Source organism: Chanos chanos, chromosome 5, assembly GCF_902362185.1.
Source record: "Chanos chanos chromosome 5, fChaCha1.1, whole genome shotgun sequence".
In the NCBI taxonomy this organism is placed as follows: Eukaryota; Metazoa; Chordata; class Actinopteri; order Gonorynchiformes; family Chanidae; genus Chanos; species Chanos chanos.
Window position 1 is genome coordinate 39661097 of NC_044499.1, and position 17204 is coordinate 39678300.

Below are 17204 nucleotides of genomic sequence, written 5' to 3' on the forward strand. Positions count from 1 at the left end.
TCACGTTTGATAAGTGACACATGTCCGAATTACATCAGTTTAAATTTCCAAACGGGGCCAGTCTGAGTTCAGTCAGTTCACATACGGTTAGCACAGGAGTGAGAAGCCCATAGGGAAGCATCAGTCATTGTGCTAGCGACTGCTGTGCTTGTGAAATCGCCCTGAGCTCCAGCTATGTCTAAATCACACAGATTGAGAAAGTTTAGACCCACGAGGAACATCCTGATAAAGCCTGTGTCAACAATGTTTGGCGTTTCTGTACGACAGAGGAGAGGGCTGACAGTTCCAAAATTATGCCAAAGGGGGGAAGAGGGGAGAGAAAAAAAAAAAAAAGAACATTTGGGAAAAATTTTGGGATTGCTCCTGCATATGTCAAAAGTGAATACAATTTACAGTCACTGAAATGAGAGTTCTGCAATTTGGCCGCAACAGCAGCTAATGAAAAGCAGACTGGATGTTTTCAAAAGGATTGAGCAAAAAAAAAAAAAAAAAAAAAAAAAAAAGAGCTGTAAGGCTGTATTGCTTTATGGATTCTAAATATTCTGGGATATCACTTAAAGACTGCAATTGATCGCATAACCACAAGAAACTGGGATGGTATACATTTAAAAAAGAAAAAAAGAAAAAAAATCCTATAGATTCCTTACATGCTGGGTAAATCCACATTGTTATCAATTTAGAATGTAACTGGAAAAAACACCTGAGACAGATCAAAGAAAATCAAATCATTCACTTCAACGCCTTTGATCTATTCTATTTCCTTACACGTGTCTCACACAGGTGGGTCCATATACACATACTCATACGACCTCACGTGCACACGCACAGACACGAACACACACACACACACACACACACACACACACACACACACAGGAGCACAAGACATCCCACAAGGTTTTAATAATTCAGTTATACAATTCCATTGCTCAATTTTAGATTTCCCCACCACTGAGTGTGGGTATGTGTCTCTGTTTGTGTGTGAGTGTGTGTGCGCATGCATGCTAAGGCTGTATGTCTTCGAGTGTCACTAAATCTTTAAGCAGGATCTTTGCTTTTTGGTGCATGTAGTATGGAGACAGTGCTCTCCACTGGTGCATAGTAGAATGAGTCTCTGTGTGTGTATACACATGAATATTGTCAGATTCACATTCTAATCCAGATTTCACACCTCTTGTTGCTCCAAATCAGCTTGTCGTGGCAGAGGTCGGAGGGGGGGTGGGCAATGACACTGTTCCTAAATCAGTTCTTAAGTGCAATTCTTAAACATTACCATGACATTTCGAAAAGACCGGTAACGCATAAACTTAAAAACAGGGCAAAGCCGCTTTAGTTGCGTAAATCTAAATGTGTTCACGTGGTGAAGAACCAGGGGAGGCTGTCACAGACGTTATTTAACAAGTCCATCCCATCAGTGCATCTTCCCTGCTCCCGTTTAAGGAGGGGGAAAAGAAAAAAAGCATAAAAAACATTGCAAGAAAAAGGAAAGCATTAGAAGCAGCCTTTGGAAGGGCAAGTCTGAGCAGACAGTTTTAACGGCACATGTGCCTTTAATCTCTGAGAAGCACGTCTTCAGAAAATATACAACAACTACAAGCCAATCACTGCCATAGGTGCTGCAGTTATGACATGAGATGGGTGTTTTTGTTGACATCCACAAAGGCCCATCATCTATGCCTTTCAAATCGCATATGGATGTACATATCTACACAACAATGCTCATGAGAAGCTATACACACACACACACACACATACACTGTTACCACAGTTGTCTATATAATACTTAACGTATCAGTATATGACAGCTTTCCAATAAAGCCTGAGGCCATGTGCACCAGACTGGAGCCCTAAGCTGACCTCATGTAACTCTACTGTAGAGTTTACGTTAGGGAAATGGCCCCTTTATGGGAGTTTTGCTCAACAGTCATGGAACTCCCTTGCAGCCTGAGGATGTCTGGAATTTCAGAGATCAACCCTCCAGGAAAAAGAAAAAAGAAAGTTTTTGTAGTCAGTGGGACATGAGTGTGAGTGAGGCGTGAGGGGGGGGAGGGGGGAGTGTGGTTAGGACAGGAGTCTGAGTCTGTGCTGCTGGTAGTGCTGTCATGGATAAGTTGATTAGGATGTCCAGAAAAAAAAAAAAAAAAAAAACTTGTAGGGGAAACATAACTTCATCAAGGGATACAGCAGTGGAAAAACAGTAACGCAAATACAAACAAAAACACAAATACAAACGCACGCACATGCACGCACACACACACACACACACACACACACACACATACATTTTAATCTAGATTCAATTAATCTCCAACATCACCATTTAATTGGTATGACATGAGCACTGCTCAAGAGTGCCAAAACATTTCTATAGAATTTATTCACCCCTAATGTTTTTTTACACGCAATCACAGAAAAACCGTAGCAGACACCCACCAAACAACCAGTAAGAGATCCGTTTTTGAAATCCAAAACACTGATGATCAGGACTGCTGTCTGTTGAGCAACTCTACGGGCCTGAATCATGAGCGATATCTACGTTTTCCTGTGATTGAGACAGTGTGGGAGGTTTTTGGGTGTCCCTTTGATAAGAGGATCAGGGGCCCGTGCGTCTCTCTCGTACCTGCAGCAGACAGCGGTCTTTAAAGACGTAGCCGATGAGTTGGTCCAGGTGCATCAGGCACTGGTGGTAGCGGATATGGTGGGTGAGTACTGGCAGCATCATGGCGTGCTGTGCAGAAAACAGAACACAGCGTAAAGATTACCGAGGAGACGGGGGTCTCAACCGCGGGATATGATACACGGTATTCGGAACCACGGCTACAGAACGGAAAGTGGAAAACAGAGAGAGAGAGAGAGAGAGAGAGAGAGACACAGAATGGGAGGGAGAGAAATCTGAGGAGAGTCTTAAACATAGAGTGCAGAATTGTGTCTACGCCGTGCAGAATATGAGTGAATGCGGAAACAAATCAGGGAGAGAGAGAGAGAGAGGGAGGGAGAGAGAGAGAGAGAGAGAGAGAGGGAGGGAGAGAGAGAGAGAAACAGAGAGAAAGAAACAGAGAGTGAGAGAGAGAGAGACCTGGGGACACAGAAATCAATCAGGCAGTCATTATTTATTAAGAGGTGCTCTGACAGAAAAACAGATCAAAGTGGGAACACCCAATCCGTGTGTTATGAGCGGCGCAGACAGAGAGTAATACAGGGAAGGAAATTTGGGGGGGGGGCAGAGGGGGAGAGAGAGAGAGAGAGAGGACAGAGAAAGAGAGAGAAATTGAGACAGAGGGGGAGCAAATTCTCATTTTGGCATGCACAGATCCATTCCTCGTTTCAAAAGGACACATGTAGACACTGTCGTGGTCGGGGCAGGGGTGGTCGGGGGGCAGTCAATTCATTGATTTATTTTTATAAATACTTTCCAAATGCGTGTGAGTCATGTGTTACAAAACCCATTTTGGATGTGATTACTCAAGTGTGCATTTGATCCAAAAGCAAATTTATATGTGTGTATATGTCCACAAAAAATAAATGTTATAGCGGATGGCTCCAGACCATGGCATCTGAGTTTGGCATCTGGAACATTTCTTCAGGAACTCTGTATGTGTGTGTGTGTGTGTGTGTGTGTGTGTGTGTGTGTGTGTGTATGTGTGTGTGTGTATGCACCTGACAGACATCAGAACGAATGCCAGTCTTCCAGAATCCTTGGCTGCTGAGTTCCACGGTGACCTCACGACGCATTGTGTTCTTCTGTCTGATCTTCTGTAGAGCTTCCTGTCAATCATAAATTATTGATTACTACATTATACTGCTGATAGCAACCCATACCCCTATCCTAAACAATCAAACACACCCACACACCTGATCGAAAAACACCAGGCACACAGAAAGAGGGAGAGAGAAAGAGGAAGAGGGGGTGAGAGAGAATGTAAAAGACCAGGTCGTGACCTCACTAATTGAGGCATTATGAGAGTCTAGTGTGGGGACAGGCTGCCTTTGTCTCCTAAACGAGGCCAATTGATTGGTTTACAGTGACAGAGGGAGGGGTCAGTGACAGAGGTTGCACCCATTAGCATTTGCCTGTCCATTCAGACCGGAGTAATGCTCAGTTTGGCATGTCACCTTCAGGCAAAGCAAATTACAGTAAAGAAAAATCACTCATTTCACCATTTACACCTCTCTATGTCTTGCCTACCTTTCTGTCCATCTTTCTTTCTCTGTCTGTATGCTTCTCTCTCTCATTCACTCACTCTCTCTCTCTGTTCTTTAGAATCTCTCTGCTGTATGCGTGTCCTTTCCCTCTCGGATATGTCACTCTCAAAATGAAGCGGATTGTCGGTGGGCCTAAATTACCCATGAATACCAAGATTGTGACATGCCGAGGAAATAAGAACAACAAAGGCATGAATAAATAATGCCATTCGACTTTGAACTGTGCATCAAAGAGAACAATCTCTCTGTCTCTCTCTCAACTCCCCTCACTCCCTCTCTCTCTCTCTCTGTCTCACACACACACACGCACACACACACACACACCCGAGACAGACCTGAGAGCTATGTCTGTCTGTAAAATTGGAGTGAGCCGTGCAACATGAAGACATTTGTGTGTTTCATTTACTTACGTGTTTTCACATATGTTTTGGTGTATTACTCCAGTGTATTGGTGCAAATTTATGCCAACATGGATGATTTGACAGTGCTTGATTTCCATCAAAGTGATCACACAGAGGAGAGTAAGGGGGGGGGGGGGGGGGCAGGGGGGACTGGAATCTGTGGGGGAAAGTGAAAGCTAGCCTGGGCTACTGAACTTCACTCTGCTCTTATCAAAGAGCTGGGCAGAGGCCCTGAGCTTCATCCAGAACCTTCCGTTGGGTGAGAGCTCAAAGGAACCCGCAGAGTATTCATCTCTCTCTAACGCACAAACACAAACGTACATAAAGTATGCAGTCCCCCTGCAAAGGCTACACGGCACAAAGCGCTGCATCAAATGTTACTTGACAAACCGCAAAATAAGGACACAAAAAAAGTCTTACGCATACAAGCCAAGAGCATGTGTACACTCCTCAGAGACTTCTGACAACAAAAAGAAAATGGTGCTACAGTCACACACACACACAGAGTCTCTAACGAAGACACACGCAAAGAGAATCAGTCCCTTTTAAGCGCAGCCCACATTCAAACTCAATATCAATACTTTCTTAAGGCAAGACAGAAAAGAGTTTAAGATGATAATATAGGCTCTGTGTGTGCCTTTGTGTGTGCGCATGTGTGTATGACGGTGAAAGACAGGGAAAGAGACAGAAAGAGACAGCAGCACATACATTTGGGCCATGCTAGTATTAACTGGTCAGCATAATTACAGTAAAACAGGTGAACTAATTAAGAGCATAGCTCTTCGCTGACAGCACAACATTATCTATGTAATCAGTCAGACAAGCCAGCGGGAAAAGTCTCAACGAGAGAGCATATCAGCACGTGTAATCCAGTTTCCATCACTACACATGAGCTAAACAATAAAACTGCATATTCAATGAACACAATATTAAAAAAAAAAAAAAAAAGAAAGAAAACCAATTTAATTTAATCTAAAAAAAACCCATGTTCATTTAAAGGGGGGTGTGTGTGTGTGTGAGAGAGAGAGGGAGACAAGCCACTCACCTCTCTCTGCGTGAGTTTCTGTTTGTCGATCTGCTTGACCTTGGGGCTATTGGCCAGTAGGTGGCGTAGTTTGACATAGCTCTTCCATAATTTCTGGTACCTGCAATCAGAATGCCTTATGAAAACATCTGCCCCAATACCACACCATCAATACTTCATCTACTCTCACTTTTATTAAATAACACGATTTAACTGCAGTACATGGCCCTTCTCGGAGAGTTTTTTGTGTATAATGTCTTTTGGCTGCGGGCTTTTCTGGCCTCTACACTCCATAGGGCAGTGCCCACGTACTTTATGATCCACAGCTAATGTCACTGCTTCCACAGTACCTAAGAACTGCAGAAATGACACACAGCAAACCAGACACAGAGAGACAGAGAGACAGGGCAAGGGAAATGGGGGTGGGGGGATAGGAGAGTATGCACAGACTGAAGATAGCAGAAAGGACTTTCTTTTACTAGGGGGAAATTGGTGAGTGAGACAGAGATTAAATCTATGTAAGATATGGATAGGATTGGATTGTGATTGTGTGTGTGTGTGTGTGTGTGTGTGTGTGACGGTAAGAGAGATTAGAACTGTCTACACTTTGAAGTACAGGGATGAATCCATACACATTCCTCAAGTGAGTATCTTCCTTCACTGTCAATCAAAGCAGGTAACCTTCTGCACTCCACACTGCACTGTCAGTCGCTTTTCTTTTTTTTCTTTTTCCTTTTTCTCCAAATCATTCGTATATGCATATGAGACTTTTATATATGCATCCTGTCGCGGTGTCCTTATGGCTATAATTAAACACAGCCTTTTCATCTCCCTATGGACATTCCATGTCTTTAATTCTCTCCCTTCCCACTCTCTCTCTCTCTTTCCATTTCTCCCTCTCTAATTCTCCCTTGCTCTAATTCTCCCTCCCTCTATCTGTCTAGCTGTGCTGCTGTGGATAATGAAGTCCCTGTCCATCCATTCATTTGTCATCTTTCCCTCTCAGACAAAAGATACCATAGGAGGGACACACAGACTCTCCAGAGTCAATCCAAAAATACACACACACGCAGACACACGTACACCTCCTCAGCCACAGCCCAGAGGAAGACACACACACACACACGCACACACACACACACACACACACGAGTCTACATTAACTCACGTACACCGCCCCTTGAATTATTTATGAAGACGCTAATGAAAAATCATCTTCCTCTTCTTTACGCACACTCCTCCTTCACAGAGTCCTCATTAAGGATACTCTCCACATTAGCCTACTGTACAAACGCCGGTGCCTCTGGTTTCTGTTAAAACACCAGCAGTCCACTTCAGAGTATTAAAACCGTCTTTCATGCACACGTAACATGACACTCCAGTAATGGTATCAGCAATGCTGGTCTGGCCAACTGGGACGAATAACCAACCGAAATAATGTGCATTTCATCATCGCCGTTGTTGACGACGTTGTCGTGGTTGTGGTTGTGGTCGTGGTCGTGGTCATGGTCATGGTCATGGTCGTCATTATCGTCAAACTCAAATGTTCTTAGGCTATTTACGAAAACACTGGGAAAGACAGCACTTTACTCCCTAAAGTGCTAAAGAGAGACAGAATTCGATTTGCGCTCTGCCTAAAGTCAGTTCACTTGGGCTTTTTTCTCTGGTTTATTTGTTTGGGACTGATGCTTCTTTAAGCACCACTGGGACAGCTGCAAAACAGAATTTTGTGTCCAAAATTTGATAATTATGCAGCGATGGTGCAATGGGACACTCACAGTGACAAACACACACATAAATGGAAAATAGCATTCCTACCACTATGGCGCCAGTGGACCCATGGCAATTCATATCAAAACAACCTGAGATATTCATGACAACATATCAGAAAATATCACATTCAAGGACCCACACACAAGCAAAGATATCACATGTGCTTACTTACATACACACACACACACACACACACACACAGGTATGAGCTCTTACTGAGGGTCTCCAGCATAGCTTAGCTGAGCGGGTCGGATGCCAAAGTGCACTATGATGGGAAAGGTGATGACGTCTGGATTAAACTGTTCCCGGTCCAGCTGGTCTATCCGCACAGAACTCGGCTTCTGCAGAACACACATGAGCGCAGGTTCACGTATGTGCACACACCAGAGGACAGGGATACAAAATGCTTTGCAACATATTATCAAAAAGAAATCCTGTCATCACAAACGAAATCTGGGCAACTAAAAAGCCATCTTCAGGTTATGGATTCTGTGTGTGTGAGCGTGAGCTGTACCATTCCAGGGTTGGTAACAATCATGCCCTTGCATTCCTCTGCATACTTCTGCCACTCCAGTTCCTCCCACTGCAGCATGTTAGCTATCTCCTCCTCAGGGACCAGAGGTTTACTACTGCGCAAGAGATACAGCAGGACCTGGTGCATGGACAAAACCTCCTTACCTCCATCTGACACACACACACACACACACACACACACACACACAATGACTCATTTATCATAAACCAACACACACACCTGAGCCAGTTATGATGAATAACATAGGTGCGGATAGAGATAGGGAAATACAATATAACAGAGAAAAGACTCAGAATGCAACACTTCAGCAGAATGATCATTTGAACACATTTCTGACATCAAGCTAGTAGCTGAAAATAAAAGCTGGCTGACGGCGGTGAATTCATACACACACGCGCGTCCGCACATAAATACACACATGCATGTACACCCATATACACACACACACACACACACACGCACTCACATAAACACACAAGCACACACACACAAAAACACCCAAACATACAAATACACACACACATAAACACGCACACGCACATAAACACGCACACAAACATACAAGCGCTCGCACGCGCACACACACACACACATACACACACACACAGACGCACACACATACGCACACACAAATACAAACACACAGAGCTCAAATCTCTATTTATGCAGGAACACTCGTAATGCATAGCTCATCTCAGGGGGAATGAACTGAAGGTTAAATATAGAGCCCGGTTAATGGATGTTCATGCAAAATTGATTGAGTGTCCCCTACAAGAGAGCACCAAGTCAGACAAACACACAAACAGCCAGGACCCCCCCCCCCAAAATGCTCTCCACTGACTTAAAAATGCACAGACATAGAGAGGAATGCACACACACAAACAGCTCATCCAAGTTCACTTATGAAAGCTATTTGTTCTTGGTTGTAGGCAAAATCATAGACTATGATATGCTTGGGTATACATAGCATATGTGAAATTGAAAATAAATTGGTTGTATTATTCTTCTTTGATTGAGTAATCAAGCTTTGACTTTCCAAAGTTCCAAGAGATTATTTTTCCCCCTTTCCATCAGATTGAAGAACTTCTTAACCTGGATTTCCCAAACATTCCAATCTTTTTGACTCCACTAAAAACTGCAGCATCTACTTTTGCACACCTGACCAAAAGATAAAAACAACAACAACAACAACAAAAACAAAACAAAACAAATAAAAATGCACAGACTCACACCAACATGCACACAACCACTGCAGGCATATTAAACAGTGACAAATAAATTAGACAAAGATCCCTCTGAATCATTCCTGTTTAACAGATGAGAAGATGCATGTTCTTTTGCCAACTGGTTTTCTTATATTTCCAAGACAATGAATAATCATTCTTATATTCTGTTTATAAATGTAGATGTATCAGCGCACTGTATTTCGTAAGGCAGTCTCTTCCATAGGGAGCAGAGTTGTACCTCACTCTTACCACCAGAGGGAGACAAGACTGTGCTGTAAATTTGACTAAACAACTGCACATCGTGGGTGAAAAATAAGTACAATGGCAGAAGTAGCAACCATTAGCCCTTGAAAAACAGTTGCATTTGACCTTGGCAAGCTCTTACTCAGCTAAGGTTTTTTTTTGTTTGTTTTGTAATTAATCTTCAAAGCAGTAGCATTTAACATGTTATCAGATGGTTACCATGACAAGATATTAATAGCATACTCAGATGCTTATTAGTGTCTTGGTCAGCTTAGGAAATACTTGAAATCTGAGCATTTGAGAAGAGTTAAACTTGCATATATGGAGGTTCCAGACAACAGTGATTACCTACCTACCTCTAATTTAGATGTGTGTGTGTGCATAGAATATGTATGAAGGAGACCGCATGCAGCGTTTTAGAGTCGGAACAACGGAAACATTGGTCTCTGACTTCTTTGTACCCATCATAAGCAAAACTGTTCTTGGGTCAGTAATCATAAGCATTATGTAGTCGTTTGCGCTGTCTCACCTGGGAGGAATCGAACGAAACGAGGCATGAAATGGAATTTGGGACAGCCTGAAGACTCCCCCTCTGACTCCGGATCTGAAAGCACAGCAATATTTTACTACTCTATACCGAGAGGAGCGTGAATCAGCGTATAAACATTATGGTACTGATAGAGAGTTTGACAATACCGTAGCTGTGATTTTCACAGTAAGCACTTCAAATTGAACTGGGACTATGAGCGCGCGAGGCGGAGTGAGTGAGCGAGCGAGGTAGAGATGGAGTTTGGTTTTTTGTTTGTTTGTTTGTTTGTTTGTTTGTTTTTACCTGTAAGGTTCCAGTCATAAAGTTCTAGGATGTCTTTAAACAGATAGGCTGAGAATAGCTCCAGCCCCCTCACGCAGTAGTTCTGAAGATTGCAAACAAAGAGAACGCACTTTGTTAGATCAGCCTTAGTTCCACTGGACATGCTAATGCTGCTATTTCAGTGTTACAACCAGGAAGAGGGAAAAAAGAGGGAGAGAGAGAGAGGGGTAACAAAGGGAGAAAAGAGGTGATAGAGTGATAAGAACAAGGGGGTTGAGCACTAGAGAGGGACCACACTGACCTCTGGTGACATTTCCTCGATAAAGTGAATGGTGTAATCTATGTTGAAACGAATCACCCGACACAAAGGGATCTGTAAAGATGAGAGAGAGAGAGAGAGAGAGAGAGAGAGAGACGGTCGGTTGGGAGAAAGAAAGAAAAGGAAAGTCTCTCATTACTGCGGTCAGTTTAATTTGACAGAGGTTTGGAGCTTTGTCTGCAGTCATAAAAGCAGTTCATCTCTAAATCTTGAACTTATATTCTCATCTCTCTGTCTTTTCAATTAGTCTGGGGGAAAAAAAAGCAGATAAACCTTGATTCCGCTCTCTTTAATCTGCCTCTAGCGTGCTCTTTATGGAGCATTCAAACTTATTCATTTATGGTTATTACCCTTTATCTAAGTGTGTATGTGCTACAGAGGAGGAGAGCAGGGCATGAGTGGAAATCAGAAAATTCTCTACCTCTTGACTTTACTCACAGTCACTCACTAATTGTCTAAGCCACTTATCCTAAGTAGGGTCGCAAACATATATATACATGTATATATGTGTGTGTGTGTGTGTAATGCAGATGCAGGGAGTCAATCCAAAAGCCAATGCTGTGTCTCTTATAAGTCTCCCCTCTGCCCTGCCCATAGACAAGAGAGAGTGGGAGGTTTTAAAAGAGTCGAGAACTGAAGTGAGATGTTGAATGTTACATTATTGATGGCTCCTCACTAAGTATCACGTGGGAACGCAGACAAGTATTTGTAAAGCTGTTTGTGCAAACGACTCTCAGGAGATGTCAAATAGCATCCAAGGCTTTTAAATCTTACCTAAAGGCCTTACAAAGCCTTTATCCAACTCTTCTAAACTGCTTACAATTGCTCAATTAAGCTACTACGTTACGGTTTGCGGTTTCAGTTGGTCTGACCATAACCTGAGGTAATGGAGAGTAGACATGTCACATTACACTGAAGAGTCGGGTGCTTACATTCGTAAGAGGCGTGTGTGAGAAGAGGGAGAAGCCTTCGAACAGGTACTCATGATCATCATACTCAATCACCGTGGGTCTGTCCGTCTGAGAGAGAGAGAGAATGTTCATTAAAAAAAAAACAACATGAATGGAATGCAAACGCGTCTGCTAAACGTCACAACCATGATCATTTAAATGCACTGACCAACACTGGGACATTATGTTATTGACAGCCTTCAGCATATCTTCAGAATGGAACAGTGTGAAGAGGGAGAATTAGGGAGAGAGGATGCAAATAAACTATGCAAATAGAGAGACCATAGACAAAGAAGTGAACATGCCAGAAAGTTAGTAGGCGGAGACACCGTGATTCTGTAGTGGAAGAGCCTCCCAGCATTGTTGTTCATCGGTCGACAAATCTTCACCGGCTGAGGAGAAGAAAAGGGAAAAAAAAAAAAAAAAAAAATCACAACACTCTAATATAATGTAGTTCACTTAATATAATGGTGCTAAATTGGGTTTACTGAACTTCAGAAACTCTGAAAGAGCAACGCACTGATACAAGACTCCAAAGTCTTGTACTTTTCAAACTTATGTCCGACACTGCTCATTAGGGCAGGCGAGCGACAGAGATGTGGCTATAGGATAAAGTTTTAGTAATGTGCGGCTGCTCACAGGGATCAGGGCTATTACAGCACTTCCAGTGAGCCCTGAATAGAGCCATTCATCAGCCCCGGCTTCCCTGAAAGGTCACTGAAAAATAACTTCTAATCCTTGGCCTATTTTGATGTCTCTGGTTATAACCAATTTAAATTGGGTCTGACACGATCATGGTCCAAAAATATTCAAGGGTAAGAAAAATTAAACTACAAAAAGGATAGAGACTTGTTACTCATTACGTAGAAACAATTTCATCACAGACTACATATGCACTCCTGATGAGGAAAACAGGAAACAACCGAGTATTTAAGACGGAGATTAAGTTTTGTAGGTTAAGGTTTGTATATCATTTTCTACACAACCATATTAACATAAGCAAATTTGCTCCAGTGGGTTTAATGCAACACATCTCCTACAGGGGGCGCTGTTTGACCAACCGCACACTACTGCTGCAATAGCCTTGTGTAAAATACAGAGATTGGTCCAACAGGACTAATATAACTACACCAATCTACACTAATATAAAACACATAGAGAGCAACACAGTGACAAACAGTAAAATGAGAGTATATTGAAAAGAGGACCTCCTCTCCAGGGTAGATGCTGTGACGAATTCCCGTGCGTCTGGCTTTGGCACTGCACTTACACAATGGTCCATCATTCATCTGTCGAGCAAACACAGTCATAAGGCACACGCGCATGTGTCACACATACTACCTGGGGCATTGCAAGACACACTATTTTATAAACGGTATAAACAATAAAGCATAAACGGTAAGCAAAAAAGGTTTTTTGGGGGTTTTTTTCCAGAGAAGTACTCCTTGAGAAAAAGCTTTAAGCTATGTTTAATCTTTCAAAACATTTCCATGCTCACCAATCACCATGAGACTCAGTATGTTAAAGTCTAATCTTCAGGTAAGATGCAAAATGTTGTTTTTTTTTTCCTTCTCCCCAGCTGGGCCAGTCATGAGTAATGAGTTGTGCTGGGTAAAATTATATTTGGAAGCAGTGTCTCATCTGTTCTGAGTTGTAGGGTCCATAGATATGATTAATGTTTGGGTACAAACCGAATGTGAAGGAGGACTGTAGGCAAAATCCCTAAATGCTCCGGAGAGGAACGGCTCTGTTGAAACGAGCTATTAAAGAAGCTCTGTAGGGACGGACATCTTACCTGACCTGGGTCGTTGTACCACAGTTCATCATGAAGACGGTCAGGATGAGCTTTTTTCCTCTTGATCTCCGCGATGACGTCAAACACCTCCGAGTCCGAGCTGCTGGAACAACTGCTGCCCTCGCCGTCAGACTCGCACTCTGACTCACTGGAGCTCTCGTCTAAAGCACACGCACAGACGCACACACAGAAACGTGGTTGACATAAGACTCAATTTAACTGACAGCTGACAAACATGTCTAAATGAAGACTTGGTCTAGGCCCACTGATGGCATTTAGGTTTTTGTCTACATCAAAAAAAAAAAAAAATCCGTCCATTTCAATTGACAAGTAACTGAATAAGGATTAGTTTTATTAAAGAATCATTCACACGGGACCTGACCTAAACTAACATTTTCATAGCAACATTAGGTTTAATGAACTCTTGACTCAGACTGTCATATTTTAAATGTATCCTTCTTGTACTTGGGCTAAATAATACTGAGAAATATATTATCCACTCAAGCATGCTGTCTTTAACACATAACACAGGGAATGTGGTGGATATGTGGATACAATACCCTGATCTTCATCTAGTTTGGTTTTCGGTGGGTCCCATTTGGGCCTGGCTGATTTGGCACGTTCCTGTCTCTTCCCCAGTTCCTCCTCAAAACGCTCATACAGATCTCTCAGTTTACTGGTCCCCACCACTGTAGAGTCCCCCTGAGCAAGAGCATATCACACACACACACACACACACACACACACACACACACACACACACACACACACACACACAGCCTGAGTGAGGTGGGATATGTTCAGATAGAGGAGTAGAAGATAGTGTGTGGACATGCTTCTGGGTGGAGGAGAGCTTTCACTCATAGGGTCAGAGGAGTAATATGTGTATGTGTGCGTCTGGTATTACCACTTGGTCCATGGGATCGTTAGAGTAGTAGTTTTCGGCATGCGTGCACCGGATCCAGGCCGGTTTCAGCAGCTCTTCCTCCTCCTTCTCATCGTCGTGGCGATCTGCGGGGCTCTCTTCCGCGTCGCGGCTCCTGACGGAGGTGTAGCTGCGTTCTCTGCTGGATCCCGGAGCTTCCGAACGTCTCTCGGAACGTTCCCTTTCCTCCTCCCAGCGAGCACGCTTGCGTTCCCGACTCCCTGAGTGACTCCTGCCCCGCTTCCGATATCTATCCACAGGAGGAGAGCTGCGGCTGTCTCTGTGACGATAGCGCTCCCTGAGGAGATTATGAACAACGTTACAGATATCAGGTCTCACTAGAGCAACCAATCACGTTCCCCGTTCACGTTTACATTCACCAATCATGGTACAGAGCCTCAGTCAAAACGTTCTCAGCTCCAAAAGTTAACTCTCCATAAACTGACATATTCAAGTTCTGTTTGTTTACAGTTTTGCTTAACAATTACTTATAAAAGATACTTACATTAATACTTACTGAAACTTAAACAACTAATTAAATAACTTGATAGGAGGTTCAACTGTTAACCCTATGTTTTGAAAATAAAACTAACACATTCACTCTATCAATATATCAAAAGTGCCACTGACAGATCCCTAGTCAAGCTCATGGTTAGTTGTTAATATGCTTATTGCTCTAATTAGGGGTAAGATAACAACATCTGATGACCTATATATATTCCAATAAACATACTGTGCGCACTGAAATGCTTGCATTTGTTATTTGACTCATAGCCATATTTACACTGACAGAAACTGCTGCATTTATACGATTACCTTTTATGCTTTGAACTTCATTCTGAATTTGTCCTATTAAGTGTTCACATTCACCTGAACCATGAACCATGTGAGCATTAAGCTGGAGACTGTGTTTTCATAGCTATTAAATGGCTCTAGACATAGGCACATTAACACTTTTGTGTTTATTAATAGCCATGTGCTGACAGAAACAAGGTGCAGTAGAGCAGCTGTAGTTTCCCATGTGATCATTACGTGGTCTTTTCAAACAGCTATGCTGATAAGTAATTAAGAAAACAACCTGACACAAGTTATGAATAAGGAAATGAAACAAAGGTGTGAACATGACTTTGCACGTTTCAGTTTTAATTTGTTCTTATTTGCACAAACAAAATTCCCAGAGCTCTAAATCAATCTCCTCTGGCTTCGCCACTTACAGCAGTCCCACCTGGCCTTGTTTACCTCTTGGCAATATTTCACCAGTTACATAAGCACTTCATCATCAATATATTAGTCACAAATGAAACACTAAAGTGTTACTCGGCACACAACCAGGAGCAGAACACAAACCTGCTGCGTTCTCTGCTACGGTGGCGAGGAGGAGATCTGCCTCGCTCGTACTCTGATCGATACCTTGCCCCCTCCTGCCTCCGTCTCTCTGGGCTCCTCCCTCTGTCCTTCCTCTCCGCCGAGTACTCCGTCTTATACTTTTCGCCATGACTCACGTACCCGTGACTTTTGTGACGGTGGTCGTCGTGACGGCGAGGCCTCTCGGGCGAGCGCGCGCGTTCGGCTGGCAGCTTGTCGTTCTTGTACTGTGGCGCGTGGCGGAAGTGGTCTGGCTTAAAGGAACTGCCGGCTTGCCCGTAACCAGGGCTGAAACCGGGGGGAGGGGGAAAGTGAGGCTGTGGGTAGGTCACAGGGTAAGGCTGCTGGTAGGGCATTCCCTGGGGCACAGAGTGGGGCATGGGGGGTAGAGGTGGAGGCGGGACATTAGGCATCATGTAGGGGTAAGAGCCCTGGGCCGAGGCCGAAGATCCTGCCCCACCACTGCCTGAGGTATTCGGCAGAGGGGGCGGGGGGAAGTTTGGAGGCTCGGGGAAGCCTTGCCGGACAGGGGGGCTGGGGAAAGGGGGTCTCATGGGGCACTGGTTTACGGGGCCGTGATATTGTGAAGACGCAGGGAGTGAATAAGACATAAAATCAGGACGTGGAGGCACATAACCGCCACTGCCCTGAGAACTGTAGCCTGAACAGGGAGGCGCAGGAGGCTCATAGTAGTAAGGTGGCGCTGCAGCCGGAGGAAAGGGTTGTCTCAGATCAGTAGGGCGGTAATTTGGGGGTGAACCATGCTGACCTGGAGGAGGTCTTCCCCTCACACAGCCACGCCCAAAATGGAAGGACATCTTCTGTGACGAGATAAGACCATTTAAAAAATTCAAAGACAAAATACAATACACCAGAACAAAATAAATTCAAACGCACGGGCTGAGCGTTAAGCTACAGCCCGCCTAAACATTTTCTGGGGCACCCCATCATTGTTAATCAAAGTATACAATTAACATCTGGGCATTTTCAGACATAAAACCCACAACTTTGAAGAGCGAATCCATAATATTTCTTTCACTGAAGGTATATATGATGAAGAAAATCTCAGACTGACGCCGCAAAATAGCCATTGGCTACGTAATTGTGAAGATAATATTACCAATAATCAAATTAGCAACATCACCCATGAAGACGCGGGAGAAAACAAACAAAATAGTGTTTAAAGGCTTTACCTACCTTCACGCGTTAGAAAGGCAGATTCTTAGATTGCAAGGGATAGCAGGCTAGCTCCTGAGGGAAAATAACTTACATAAAACATAGAGAAGGTAGCTAAATGTATATGCGCGTGCGGTAAAAACAAACATTAAATTAAAATTACATTATGTCTAAAAACTATTTATAAAACGCGTTAATTCCATTTTCTATCGCTAACGTTTTAGACCAACGCTAGTCTATTTACCGCCTTGAATACAAACGTGCACTGAGAATGTTTCTAGTCGACCCATTTAAAAGGTTGGACACTACTGAACCAATCAAAAGAATATATGCGAATTTGAGCCAATGAAAAACCAAAAGTACTTTGCATCGTTGAAAAGCATCCTATTGCAACTTTAAGTGAATGAGAAAGACTCCTAAATTCCAGTTTGACGCCATTTGAGAAGATTTAAACCTGG

General features: G+C 43.3%; 1 protein-coding gene across 1 annotated transcript in view; it reads right to left on the reverse strand.

Moving 5' to 3' along the window:
* drosha (drosha ribonuclease III) overlaps positions 1-16816 on the reverse strand; it is a 59910-nt gene extending 43094 nt beyond the window's left edge. The window contains exons 1-16 of the mRNA XM_030775361.1: positions 16768-16816; positions 15553-16388; positions 14188-14503; positions 13841-13982; positions 13281-13441; positions 12694-12774; positions 11791-11877; positions 11468-11554; positions 10518-10589; positions 10238-10319; positions 9935-10009; positions 7916-8085; positions 7618-7742; positions 5650-5749; positions 3658-3765; positions 2621-2728 (exon numbers count right to left, since the gene is read on the reverse strand). Coding sequence (XP_030631221.1) covers positions 2621-2728; positions 3658-3765; positions 5650-5749; positions 7618-7742; positions 7916-8085; positions 9935-10009; positions 10238-10319; positions 10518-10589; positions 11468-11554; positions 11791-11877; positions 12694-12774; positions 13281-13441; positions 13841-13982; positions 14188-14503; positions 15553-16388 — 2550 coding nt within the window. The 5' untranslated portion in view covers positions 16768-16816. The remainder of the gene's footprint in view (positions 1-2620; positions 2729-3657; positions 3766-5649; positions 5750-7617; positions 7743-7915; positions 8086-9934; positions 10010-10237; positions 10320-10517; positions 10590-11467; positions 11555-11790; positions 11878-12693; positions 12775-13280; positions 13442-13840; positions 13983-14187; positions 14504-15552; positions 16389-16767) is intronic.
* Positions 16817-17204: the final 388 nt, after the last annotated feature.